The 13,186-nt window shown below is 35.4% G+C and overlaps 1 protein-coding gene across 2 annotated transcripts; it reads right to left on the bottom strand.

The window, feature by feature from the left end:
* LOC109723853 (probable 2-oxoglutarate-dependent dioxygenase At3g111800) lies at positions 7,418-11,314 on the bottom strand. Of its 2 annotated transcripts, none has more exons than XM_020252339.1 (3): positions 10,466-11,314; positions 9,998-10,331; positions 7,418-7,910 (listed from the first exon to the last, which is right to left on the bottom strand). In XM_020252339.1, the coding sequence occupies exons 1-3, from the start codon at positions 10,951-10,953 to the stop codon at positions 7,662-7,664; spliced, it is 1,071 nt and encodes a 356-aa protein (XP_020107928.1). In that variant the 5' UTR covers positions 10,954-11,314; the 3' UTR covers positions 7,418-7,661. The 2 variants fall into 2 exon arrangements, with proteins under 2 accessions (XP_020107928.1, XP_020107929.1); XM_020252340.1 differs by having other exon boundaries at positions 9,998-10,328; positions 10,466-11,310.

Below are 13,186 nucleotides of genomic sequence, written 5' to 3'. Positions count from 1 at the left end.
CATTCATGACATCATAGTGATTGTACAATTTCTCCCCCTCTTTATGATGAGTGTTTTTGATGTTCTGTTTAGCTCTTTGGATATTGACTCCGTTGTTTACATGCATGAACATTTTGATTTACTCAAAAAGTTTATATATTTGATTGATAAGTCAAATATTTAGAATAAAGTATTATATATTCAAACTTTAAATTATTTTTTTCAGAATAAGATAAATGACCTCCTAGGTAAAATATACAATATTTTACCAAATTATGGATAGCGAGAAGATTTTTGAAGAAGTAAAAAATCATATTCACTTACAATCATACTAAAATATTCTCAATAAAAATAAATTATCTGTGGATAAATTATTCCGACATCCAAACTGGGCTTAAGATCATGTTTGGCCATCGGAATAAGTTATTCAATGATATCCAACTCGGTATGAGGATTTTCTTATTTGAAGTTAGAAATGTGGTCAAATGTTCCGAATGGAATAGTATATTCGGGCTACAAGTTATTTTTTCATAATAATATAGATTGTATTATAAATAAAATATATTATCGTACTAAATTATGGATGTTCAAGATTTTTTAAGGAGCAAAAATCAAACCTCTACCTTTCAATTACACAAAGATATTTTCATCCTAAGTTGTCATCATATTGTACTCACCAAACAAGGCCCAAGTATATAACTAGCATTAACCTGCTAGTTGTGCATTTCATTAGATTTTATCTACACTCGGATGATCTATAAATATAATAATAATAAAAATAAAAGAGAAAATTAGCAAGAGAATAAAGGCTATCGGGATACAGATCTGCCTATGGTCGTTCCGGAAATTTATGAACTTAGCCTGATGGGATTCAGTTTTTGTAGAGTTGTATATTGGAGTATATATTATGTGTATATAGGTGCCAGCAAAGGAGTATTAAATGTAAGATCATCTTGCGGAACAACTCTTGAACCATCTTTAAAAGGAAACCCATCTCTCCATTTAATTGATCACTACTTTCCATTTCATCCCAACAGCTCTTGAACTAGACATATTATGTCCTCCACCTGGTCCCCCCACATGAGCCCATTTTCTGAAATTTCATTTTACAGCTCTTGAAATTTTGTTTTATATCCTGTAAAATGAATTTTTTTTTTTTTTTTATTCTCAAAAAAAAAGAAATTTCATTTTACAGGATATAAAACAAAATTTCAAAATACTGGATGTGGCTAACAATAACTCTTTTTATACACTATTTGATTTTCAAAACTTGTTTGTTTGCAGATAATAGGCTTTCTTATGATTTTTTCGTATGTAGGCTCCCTAGTTGTAGTAGATAATATATTGGTGGTTTGCATTTAAATTAATTTAAGCTAGAGCCCTCTAGGATTGAGAATAATTGTTGGGGAATTCAATAGGAGATAGTGACTAATCTCTACTATCCTACCAAATAAAATGGTGGATCAACTATTCCCATCTGAATTGAATAAGGGGGTCCCTAGATTTGGCGATTGTAAGTTAAGAAATCTGTGGAGTTTTTTATTGAGGGAATAGCGAGATATCTCAAACTAGAATTTATTTTCTAGATTTAACTCAAATTGTGTTTGACTGAAAATAGCGGTTAGAATATAGGCCTATTTTGGAAATAGAATGATAGCTTCTATACAAATTTCAAATATCAACTATGTTATTTGGGAGAATAAGAAGTATATCTTTAGCTTTCCTGTGTTTATAAGTATTCTTCAATATCCTTAAGATAGAAATGATGTACTTTGGGTGCAATCCCGCATGCATGAGTTGATATCGCCGCTCATCTCCATCAAAATGCATTAAAATATACGAAGATTTTTATACCGAACTGCAGAAAATGTGTTCTAGCCCAAACACTGCAGAAACAGAATGGCAGGAGAGCTTAATGCTTGAAGTACTACTGTTGGGATCTTCGCTGGCCACTTAATTGCCCTGCAAAACTTATCTGCAATTTAACTCTGCACTCTCACCTTTTGAACTGCCGACTCTTCTTCTGATTTCTCTTTTGGGCAAACCTAACCCACTCCATCTTGTCTCATCAAAACCTACTCTCCACCTTCTCTTCTTTTCAGTCCAACTCCTGTCTCTGTAATCTTTACATATTGCATCCCTCTCTCTCTCTCTCTCTCTCTCACAAGCACACTCTAGGGCCTGTTTGTTTCATCCAAGGTGATGCGCGCACGCACACACTACTATTGCCTAGCACTCTGCGGCTTGTTTATTTCATCGAATGTAAAGTTCAGGTTGAAGTGCGCTTTTGGTTGAACTAAAATTTATATGAAAATTACCTCTCCTCTACTGTTTGTTTCTATAGTTGTGAAAGTGAAGTTCTCACAGTTTTGCTGTTTTTTTTGTTTGGTAGGAATTCAAAGTCGTAAAAATTGAAGTTTTCCACTTTCTGTGTTTGTTTTACCGAAAACTGTTGAATCCTCACGCTTTAGATAAACTTCTCTCTTATATATAGCTCTCTACTCATGTGACATTATTGCTTCTTATATTACTTGATAAATAATAAATTAGAACATAGTAAATAGAAAGTTAGTAAAACTGTATCCTTATATAAGTGAAAAATATAATTTAAAATAATTAAATTAATTTTTCGTACATAAATTATTATAATGCAAAAATAAAACTCTTAAAGAAAAATATATGCTGACACTCAACTAATCAATTTTCATCACGTTTTAAATATGCAAACTAAGTTAAAAAATACTAAAACTTAACTAATTAATTTTCATTATATTTTAAAAATAGAAACTAAATAAAAGATAAATTATTACAACAATTTAATATAACAAATATATTAGATGAGAGGGTGGTAACTAAGTTTTCCTTTGTAATACCTTATTTATTTTTCTCACTTTTCTTTCTCGTAATTGACTTCGATCCTCTATTGTTTTGAGAAGCCTAGGTTTTGACCATTATAATATTACGTTGAAGCAAACAACAAAAGTGACTGTTTATGGTCGAAACTACTTCATCTTTTTCTACTTTCGGCAGAACAAATAGGCCCTTATTATATCCGTATAGGCCATAAACTGCACTCCTAAAACTATGATATATAGGCCTTGAAATCAGAATTTTATTCATTAGATATGTTCTTCGATATTCAAAAAGACCTGTAAATCAAAAATTATAATGGGCTCCTATTTGTTATGTATTAGGCTCTATCTTTGTCTTTGATTTTTAAAACTAAATAACTGATAGTTTTCAATACTTACAATTCATAAATTTTATAAATGGTTGTAGCTAATAAATCATATCTTTCATATATATCGGATTACAATATTAGGATAATGATAAGTAATAATGCGTGCGGTGCATGAGATGTAGGAAACACTAAGCGCATGCAATAAGCTCTTCCTCTCTCTCTCTATATGAGCTCTATCTCTCCTTTGGATCATAGGTCAAAATTGAATTAAGAGAGTTTATTTTCCCTCGCCTTCATCGCTCTCCGTAACTTTCTCCGATCATTGATGGCTCGTAGCATGACCACACGAATTAGAAACGTGTTTGTTGTGCATCCAAACTAGTCCTTTTCTTATAAAGAAACATTAATTGTAGACAAATTAGTTCCAGGACGTTTTAGCAACTAATTGTTTGCCCCACCAAGGAGAGATGAGCTTCGTTCCAAACTTTAATCACCGGTCCTAACAAAATAAAGATTGAAGGCTCAGTCGGAGATCAGGATCGATCGTCCATTTGCATCCAATCCAATCCTATATCAATTACTATCTGCATTTGCGACTTTAGGACTAGTCGTGGTTATAAAAATTCAAAGATAAAATATTCAAACTGTAATCTGTTAATTAATGCATCCTGCCTCTGAATCAAAGTTCCTCACCAATAATTTACGGGCATGATATCGTAAGCTTGACCAGTGCAACCAAAAAATGTCAAATAAAGTTTAACTTTTTTCTCCCTCCGTGGTTCGTACTTTGCTCACTAGGTATTGTCTGGTGCAGAAAATTACTACTATATATATATATATATATATATATATATATTACATTAATGTTTCCAACAATGAACTGCTAACTAATTAAGTTCATAATATAAATTCAAAGCTCCACTTAGCATAAATGGAATGCGTGCGTGAATTGTCTCAAAGACGTACGTATGATGATGATAACAAAAAAAAAAAAAAAANCCACCATTATTAGTTATTTGGTGGTGCAACACATTGTGGGATAGTCCTAGTGCAAGCATCTCCGTAAATAATGCAGGTGTACCATAAAGTGAACTTGCTTTTCTTAAGATGCCAGTAATATTTTGTGTTGAGTGCAACCTTTTTGGTAAATGCAGGTGTACCATAAAGTAAAATTATTTTTCTTAAGATATTCTTGATATCTGAATATATTGAAATACTCTGTTATATTACATAACTTAAATCAAAAACGCTCTAAATATCGACTTCCAAGTTACAAGGGGAGGATGTGGTGCTACCGAGGTGGTGGTTGGTCTCATGCGCCGATGCCCGGAAAATTGGGATTAAAAAGGATTTTTCTAAATTGAAAAATAATTTTTTTATTTAAACCCAAGATACGAAAAAAAAGTTTCGTACATTTAAACCCCACCTTGTTCCAAATGCGTGTCCACCGTGTGTTGTTGTCCTAGGCACCGTAGATCTTCCGCGAACTTTCCCGCTCGTTCCAGATGAAACAGTCAACGCCACGTGGCGGTTGATGAGTGCCATCAATCTAGTACTAGTACCGTTTATATTTCACGTGCCCAAATTGGTGAACGGGAGGTTTTATATTTCACATCAACCGTCCGATCCGGTCGTCCTTCCGTGGAGCGCACACGCGTTACACTTGATCATGTAACCGTTCCATAACAGTGTGTGAAGCACGTTTTGTCCTCTTCCAATAAAAATAACACCCACAGGAACGGATGGAGCGAGAATTCTATCCGAGGGGGGACCAAAAAATATATTCGGATAGAAACTTCAGCAAATATACAAAATATGCAAAATTTTTTATTTTCAGATGTTTAACCTTTAATTATTTTATTTATATTATTATATTCAAATAATTTAGAAATTTTACTAAATCTAACGGTAATTTTTTAATTTTTTAGTAAATAAAATTAACATAACTATTAAAATAGTGAACTTTTTTATTTATTCAAATAAAATAGCTCACCTAATATAATTAGAAATAAAAGAATATTAAACAAAAGCTTTTGAGAAATATATTTCAAAATATTCTATAAGTAAGAGATTTTTAATATATTTTCACCTATACAAATAATGTAGAAATTAAGAGAGCTAGGGAGAGTTATGCTGACATTATAGACCGTTAAGCAAATATCCCCCCCTCTCCCCCTCCTCCCCACTCCCAAAAAAAAAAGAATTGAATTAATGCTAAAAAGTATTAAACAAATATTGAGAAGTTGAGGGGAACCATGGCCACCTTGAGCCTACCCATAGCTCCATCCCTGCCCACAGGGTTTATGTGTGAGCGGTTTCAGTTCAATCAGCATGCAAAGGAATCTTCTACTTTTTTTTTGTCCTTTTTTTTTTTTGAGTTTTGCATCACTTTCTAATTTTTTTGCCAAGTGGCAAGTTTTCTTTCAACCTCGCTAATCCTTTTTTTTTTAAATTGACATTTGCTTTTGGCTCTTCCCCTCCCCTTTTCTCTATTTAATGAACTGTAATCAATATGCTATTTAATTTATACATTACTTATTTTTCTCTTCAATATTGTTCATTTCTTTCCCCCAAATTTCTTTTCAACGCCAAACCCTTCACCTCCCAATCCTTTGAAATCACGAGAATTAATTAATTGAAAATGCAATATTTAATTGTATGCACCATATTCTATCAACGACTTTGCTTTGTAATTCCAACTCACTCCCCACCTTCATTAATCCCCCCGCCCCACTCTCTTTTGCAGGGCCTATTATTTTCCATACAAAAAAGAATAACATCATCTAATTTTTCATTCCACACTCATCTAGCTCTCTCTCTCTCTCTCTCTCTCTCTCTCTCTCTCTCTCTCTCTCTCTCTCTCTCATTGTGTTAATGAAGATGATAAGGACAATAAAGAAGAAGAAAAAGAGCATGCGAAGAACGTTGTCTCCTTCGAGAAGTATCGTCCCGCAAAACGGAGCCGCGGCCCATATAAGTGCCTGCTGGATTGATTCAGCTGCGCTGGAGCTATCTATTTTTTTATCTTTCACAACGGAATGTTCAAGAGGCACATAATACGATAAAATTGTATGTCTGCTACTGTATTTCGATGATTTTAAAACAACTATATAAATTTCTAACTATAATTTTATTTTTTTAACAGTTAAATTTAGTCATACAAACTGACTGTGCTTAATATGGTATAGCTTCCTATAGATCAATAAGCTATAAATATAAATTTTATTAAAATTTTAAAATTTTATTTTTATTAACTATCCGCTGCATCGCATGGATCTATACACTAGTAGAAATTAAGAGAATACTGTTAAGCAAATACGAAAAAGTTAACGAGGCCACGTGACTATCCAAAAACTAAAGAGCTGAATTAATGTCAAAAATTATTAAACAACTCCTTGGGCCTACCCATATCTCCCTCCTCGCCCACAGGTAGGGATGTCAATGGGTATGAATATCCGAAATTTTATCCGAATCCGAACCCGAATGAAACGGATATATCCGATAGATATGGATTTGGATTTGGATATAGATATAAAAAATAGAAACCCGACGGATATGGATTCGGATATGGATTTTGATTGTACCTGACCCGAATCCGAACCCGACCCGAACCCAAATTTATTTTATATTATATATATATATATATATAATATTATATATATATATATAAATATACCCTATATAAATTTGATGTTATATTTGAATTTGTATTTTAAAAATTTAGATTTAATATAATATATTTTGAAATATTAAAAAAAAAATAATTGTTTCGGGTTCAAATTTTCGGGTTCGGGTTCGGGTTCGGGTTTCGGATTTTTGGTCGGGTTCGGGTTTGGATATGGATTTTTAAAATCCGTCGAGTTCGGGTCTCGGGTTTGGAGTTGGGTTCGGGTTCGAATTTTTAAAAATTAGCCCCGAATCCGACCCGTTGACATCTCTACCCACAGGGGTTATGTGCGATACCCATAGCTCCGTCCTTGCCCACAGGGGTTATGTGCGAGCGGTTTCAGTTCAATCAGCATGCAAAGAAATCTTTTTTCTTTTTTTTTTTTGGTTTTGCATCTCAGTTTAAACGAATTTTAAGAAATAATAAAACCGAAAATTAATAATTAATACATTTTGTCCTTGCATGAAAAAAAAAAACAGAAGTTGCTGTTATTCTTATGGACCACTAGCTTATGCCGATGTATTTTGTTTATTGGTACACAGTGCATTTTTCTAAAAGCTGTACTTAGGAAAAACTCGGATAAGAAGTAGTATGTTAAATAAAAATTTTATAACATCGACATATACGTATGTCACGTAAAAGAATACACAGTACTATTCACGAGTCATGTGTTATATATGTCATTCTTATTATTGTCCTATGATATATGTAAGGGTGGTATATATATACATATATATACCGAGTGATACATGAAAGACCCTCCGCTCATAAGTCAGTAAAATGTATGAGTACAATGGAGAGGAGGGAGAAGGAGAGAATATATATTCCGGATCGTCATTCGACGGTCTTTAGCGACTCGACCTGCGATTTGCCTCTCGGCCCCCGCTTCCGGATGAAGAGGCGGTACTCGTCGAAGGTCATGGGCTGATAAAGGGCGGGGCGGTCGGGGGTCACCAGCTCCGGTACCGGTGCCAGCGGTAGGTCGCTCCGCGGGTTGTAGAAGAAGGCCATCGAGAGCCGCTCGTCCGTCGCGCTCACCAGCACCCGATGCTCCACGCTTCTGTACACTGCATTGCTCAAAACCTGCATCACAACGGTGGAAACAAATAACCCAATTTAGTTATCTAAATATTATATCTCAAGAGATATATATTTATACACTATACTTATCCAACTAAGGTTTCATGACGAGCTATGGATAAGGAAGAGAACATGCATTATTAAATACGGACGTTATACAAAGTCCACGAATGTAATTTGTCTACGGACTCATAATATTTTAATAATTATTTCGCTAGAGATTTGCCACATGTGGCCAAAGAGAAGGAATGACTTAGCCCCAAGAGAAATTAGAAAAAGTTAAAATTAGGTTATGAGCTAATTTTCGTTTTTTTTTTTTTTTACGGTTGCGTGATGTGGTTTTCGTATCAACTTATGTATAAAAAAATTAGGTTATGAGCTATGTGATAGGTAAGAACCTAATTAATTAGTCGCTTCAAACTAACACGTGATTAATGATTAATTGACCGACCCCTCAGCATTTTGGAAGCGCATAGTTAAATAATAAGAAAATAAAAAGGCATTATCAATTAACACGTGGCTACTGTTGCTGGGTGGTGGATACATAATTCTTTATTTTCATTTATTAATTGCTACACTGTTTGTTTGATTCCTCGGTTATAAACAAATATGATCGTTTACATCATAAAATATTGTCCATGTAAATAGTATATCTTTCTACATTATCCATCTAAAAATGGAAACTGATGATGACATGTGAACCATCATCACTCCTTTTATATATATATATATATATATACATATATATATATATATATGTATATATGTATGTATACATATATACATATATACATATATATATATATATATATATGTATATATATATGTATACATATATACATATATACATATATATATATATATATATATATGTATATATATATGTATACATATATACATATATACATATATATATATATATATACATATATACATATATATATATAGAATTATGCTCCTATACTATCAATAGTACCAAGCCCTTGGTACTATTGAGTTTTTGGCCGTTGGATGAAAGGATGTGCGGTTAGAATGATAGTGGTCCCCTAGGGTTGAGTGGGTGGTTGGTTTAATAGTATAATCTAATGGGTGAAAATGATCACAGGATAGATCTAACGGTAGAAAACTCTATAGTACCAAAGGCTTGGTATTATCAATAGTATAGTAGCCAGACTCTATATATATATATATATATATATATATATCTTCCTCTCTAAGTTCTTTTAGACAAGAAAACGAGTTAAAAACAAGTATATGTATATATAAGTGAACACTATGGAAAGATGAAGTGCGATTTAGATAAAATTTGAGCAATTTTAAACGGTCATAAGTTAGAGAAAGTGTAAAATTATTTATAACTAAAAATCAATAGTTGTATTTCAATAGGAACTTTGGTGAAATAGACAAATAAAACTTTAAAAAAGGAAATCTAAAATACTTGAAATCAATAGTGAAAAGTAAAAGAATGATGAAATTTATAAACCATCAAGTTCTTAGTTAACTGTGACGTGTCATGTTGCTATCTGCTTTTCTATGATGTTAGAATCAGATTTAGACACAATTGGTGAGAACAAGAATCATATATATACATATAGAGAGAGAAAGAAAAGAGTCCTTGTGCCTTATATCTAGCCAAGTCACACGTAAATACAAAATGGTCCTTAAGACCCTGAGAACCAATCGTTCTAATTAGTAATTTTCACAATTAATTAAATTGGAAAGCAAAATTGAACTCTTCTGTATCACAAAAATTAGGAAAAGAGCTTTTTGCTCTAAAAATCACTCGCTCTACTTTCTCCAGGTTTCACTAAGCCCACTCAATTATTGCTGCAAAATTTGAACTCTTATGTGCTTGTGACATTAGATAAAAAAGCTAGCTTTGGCTCTTAAATTCCCTCACTCTATACTTTCCTCAGGTGACATTAAGCCCGCTCAGTTGGGACCATCATTTACCTGGCACGTGTGCCCGATTATGAAAGGAAAATTTGTACAACAAATCGAATAAAAAATAATTCAGAAATAATTTTAATATATATATATATATACACACACACAGCACACGAGCGAGACAAAAGGTCTAGTACGATCACCTGAATCTGATCGCCGACGTTGACGATGAAGGCGTCGGCGATGGGCTGGACGGTGACCCAGGCGCCGTCCTTGCGTACCTGCAGCCCCTTGACGCGGTCGTCAACGAGGAGCACGGTGATGCCGCCGGGGTCGGAGTGTGACGAGAGCCCGAGGGTGAGCTCCGGCTGGGGGCATTTGGAGTAGAAGTTCACCCTCATGCACACCCCCACTTCCTCCCCGCCGAACGCCGCCCCAAGCCTCCCTTCCTCTAGCCCGAGCCCTTCCGATAATATCCGCATCACCCGCCCGCACAGCCGGGTCAGCTCCCGCCCATACTCGTCCGTCGTCGCCCTGCTATATAGAAAAAAAATCATCATTCGGCTGTAAAACACACGGTAAAATAACCGTTGTACTATAAAAGATTAAGCTGTTAGAGAACGATATTTATATACTTTTATATTTAACAGTACGCGGTATATAACATGCACCTTAGAGAAGGAGGGAGAGAGGGCCACTTTTCATGGCTCATGAGAGTGAGGGGGCGGAAGTGGAGGAAGTAGTAGTCGCCCCAGTCGAGAATGGCGCCCTTCTCGATCCCAAGCCGGCTACCGTAACCCTCGTACGTCTTCGGAGAGTTGGCGTAGCGCTGCTTCACGTCCATGGGCTGGTGGAAGAACCCCTTCCACACGGCACGGGCCCGCCGCATCAGTTCCGCGCTCACCCCGTGGTTCACCACCTGGAAGAACCCCCACTCGCGGCAAGCGTCCGACACGGCCCTCACCGTCTGCGAACACCTCCCCAGCATCGACAGGTCGATGACGGGGATGCCGGCTCCGCCGCTGTCGCCGCACACCGACGTATCAGACGGCCGCTCCGACGGCGGCTTCACGTATCTCTCGGGGATGGACTGCGCGCCGCTCTCGGATATCGACTGCACGCGCACGACCGGCTCCGGCCAGTCTTGCAAGCAATCCATGAATCCTCTTATTAAGTGGTTTTTACTGCACTAGGCGTTGCGCGAAGTCGCTATCGATAGTTCCTTCCCTGTGCGCACTTCGCTTCGGATCCTTCGCGGAAGCATCCAAAGTAAGAATATATACTAGCTAGGAACTGTTACATTATATATATATATATATATGTGTGTGTGTGTGTGTGTGTGTAGTAAATTCATTTTGTTTGGGTGGGTCTATATAAAGGTGGGAGGAGAAAGGGCAGTGAGTGGGTGGGGCATGTCATATGTGGTGGTGGAGTGAACGATGGGGATTGGACGATGGAGCAAGAGAGGGATAAGAAGAAGAAGAAGGAGATATTATACTAATTGTTGTTCGCAGCACTGGGTGGGGTCGAAATTAAGGGACTTGAAGCAAAAAACGTGATATAAATTGGGGGGATCGAAAGAGAGAGAGAGAGAGAGAGAGAGAAGAGAGTAGTAGAGATCTATACGAGGCATAAATTAGTATGTTGGAAACGTTCTGCATATGTGGGTAATAATGTGCAGGGGTCGTCTTTTGTCTCAATTGTGAGCGTTGGGAGAGTTTGACGAGGTCTGACATGCACCGCGCCAGGAAAAAAGAGCACCTCGGGTGAACTGGGCTGAACCTGGTTCCACCATGTAGCTGTGGACAGCGAGGTTAGCATATATATATATATATATATAACTAGAATAGCTGGACCATACTATTCGGTACCACGGCAGCCTCCGTGCTACCGAAGTTGTTTTCGATGATTGCAGGCTCCAAAATCGACGATCGGCTCCATTAGACTTGATGCTACACTATATGAAAAGTATTTAGAAACTAAACTTACAAATTTATCGATATCAGATTCATCTATCAAGGAACACAGTACGTCACAAAAATTGAGAACGAGCCCTGAAAAACAAAAAACGGTCCCATGGAAAAATGATGATAAAATATTAAATCAAGATCAAATATACGATCTTACTCTAAATAGTGAAAAAAATTTCTATAAATTTCATCGCATTGAATTGTTTCACACCGTTAAAACTCACAAACACACCACATCGGCCATTAAAATTGTCAATTTTGAAATCTTTTGATCACTAGTCAAATGATGTCGAAAAAATCTGAAATTTAGTTTCCAAATACTTTCAATAGTGTAGATCAGCCTAAACGGGCGATCGCGATTTGGAAGCCGCATCATCTGAAAACAAATTGGGACACGGAGCGCTCGTGCTACCGATAGCTAGTAGCCGACTCTATATATATATATACTATATATATATATATATAGCTAATGCTACTATCCTATTAATAGATAGGAGCACTTGTCCTATTAAGTTGTTCTGATGATCGAGATTCCGAATCGATGACGAGCCGTTGAAGTGATTCGACGTATTTTTGAAATGATCTAAAAACTAAATTTCATAAATTTTGATAATGTGTACATGGTGATCAAAGTGTAGTAAAATCGACAATTTTTACAGCCTATATAGCCGTTTGCTTGTTTAACGGTGTAGAGCAATCCAAATTACTCTTGAATTTTTGATAGAAATTCTTTATACTATTTAATAATGTTTGATAACTCTGATTACAAACTGGATAAGTCTAACCTCTATTTAAAAAAAGTTATTCATTTTATGACCGTTTATTTTCAACTCTTAGATGAACTGATAATGATTTTTAAAATACAAAATTTGGTTTTCTAAACATTTCTAATTGTATAGATCAACTTCAACGGTGCCGATTATCAAATTGAAGTTCCGATCATTCAAATCGACTTGATAGGACAAGGGTCCCAATCCTATTAATAGATAGTAGCCGACCATATATATATATTATATATATAGCCTTCCGTGCTTTCAGCCTCGTTTCGATATTGGGACTTTCGAATCGTCGAATCGCGCCGTTAAACTTGATCCTAGTATTTAATACCTAGAAAAATAATATATAGATGTTAACGATATCATTTGCCTAGTGACCGAAGGGGCTCAAATCAACGACTGAAAATAAATCTTACAAAATGTAATAATATGACATTAAAATTTTAAATCAAGATATTGATCTGTTTTATATAGTATAAAAATTTTTATCAAAATTTTTCCTGATTTGTGATATTTCTACACCGTTTAAACTTGCAACCGCTTTACTACGCCATTAAAATTTGTTGATTTTGAGCCCATTCGATCACTAGCAAATGATATCAGAAAATAATAAAATTTATTTTCTAGGTACTGCAAATACTTTAGA

Source organism: Ananas comosus, linkage group 18 (genome assembly GCF_001540865.1).
Source record: "Ananas comosus cultivar F153 linkage group 18, ASM154086v1, whole genome shotgun sequence".
Lineage (NCBI taxonomy): Eukaryota > Viridiplantae > Streptophyta > Magnoliopsida > Poales > Bromeliaceae > Ananas > Ananas comosus.
Note: the sequence above shows the minus strand (reverse complement) of the source record. Positions and strands in the feature narration are given on the sequence as shown.

Bases quoted from the DNA above. Each gene is read 5' to 3' on its own strand.
- LOC109723853 (XM_020252339.1), bottom strand. From the start codon at position 10,953: ATGGATTGCTTGCAAGACTGGCCGGAGCCGGTCGTGCGCGTGCAGTCG. The intron at 10,332-10,465 runs GTGCATGTTATA...TTTTCTATATAG, and splicing joins TCTCTCCCTCCTTCTCTAAG to CAGGGCGACGACGGACGAGT. The intron at 7,911-9,997 runs GTGATCGTACTA...GTTGTGATGCAG, and splicing joins ACGTCGGCGATCAGATTCAG to GTTTTGAGCAATGCAGTGTA.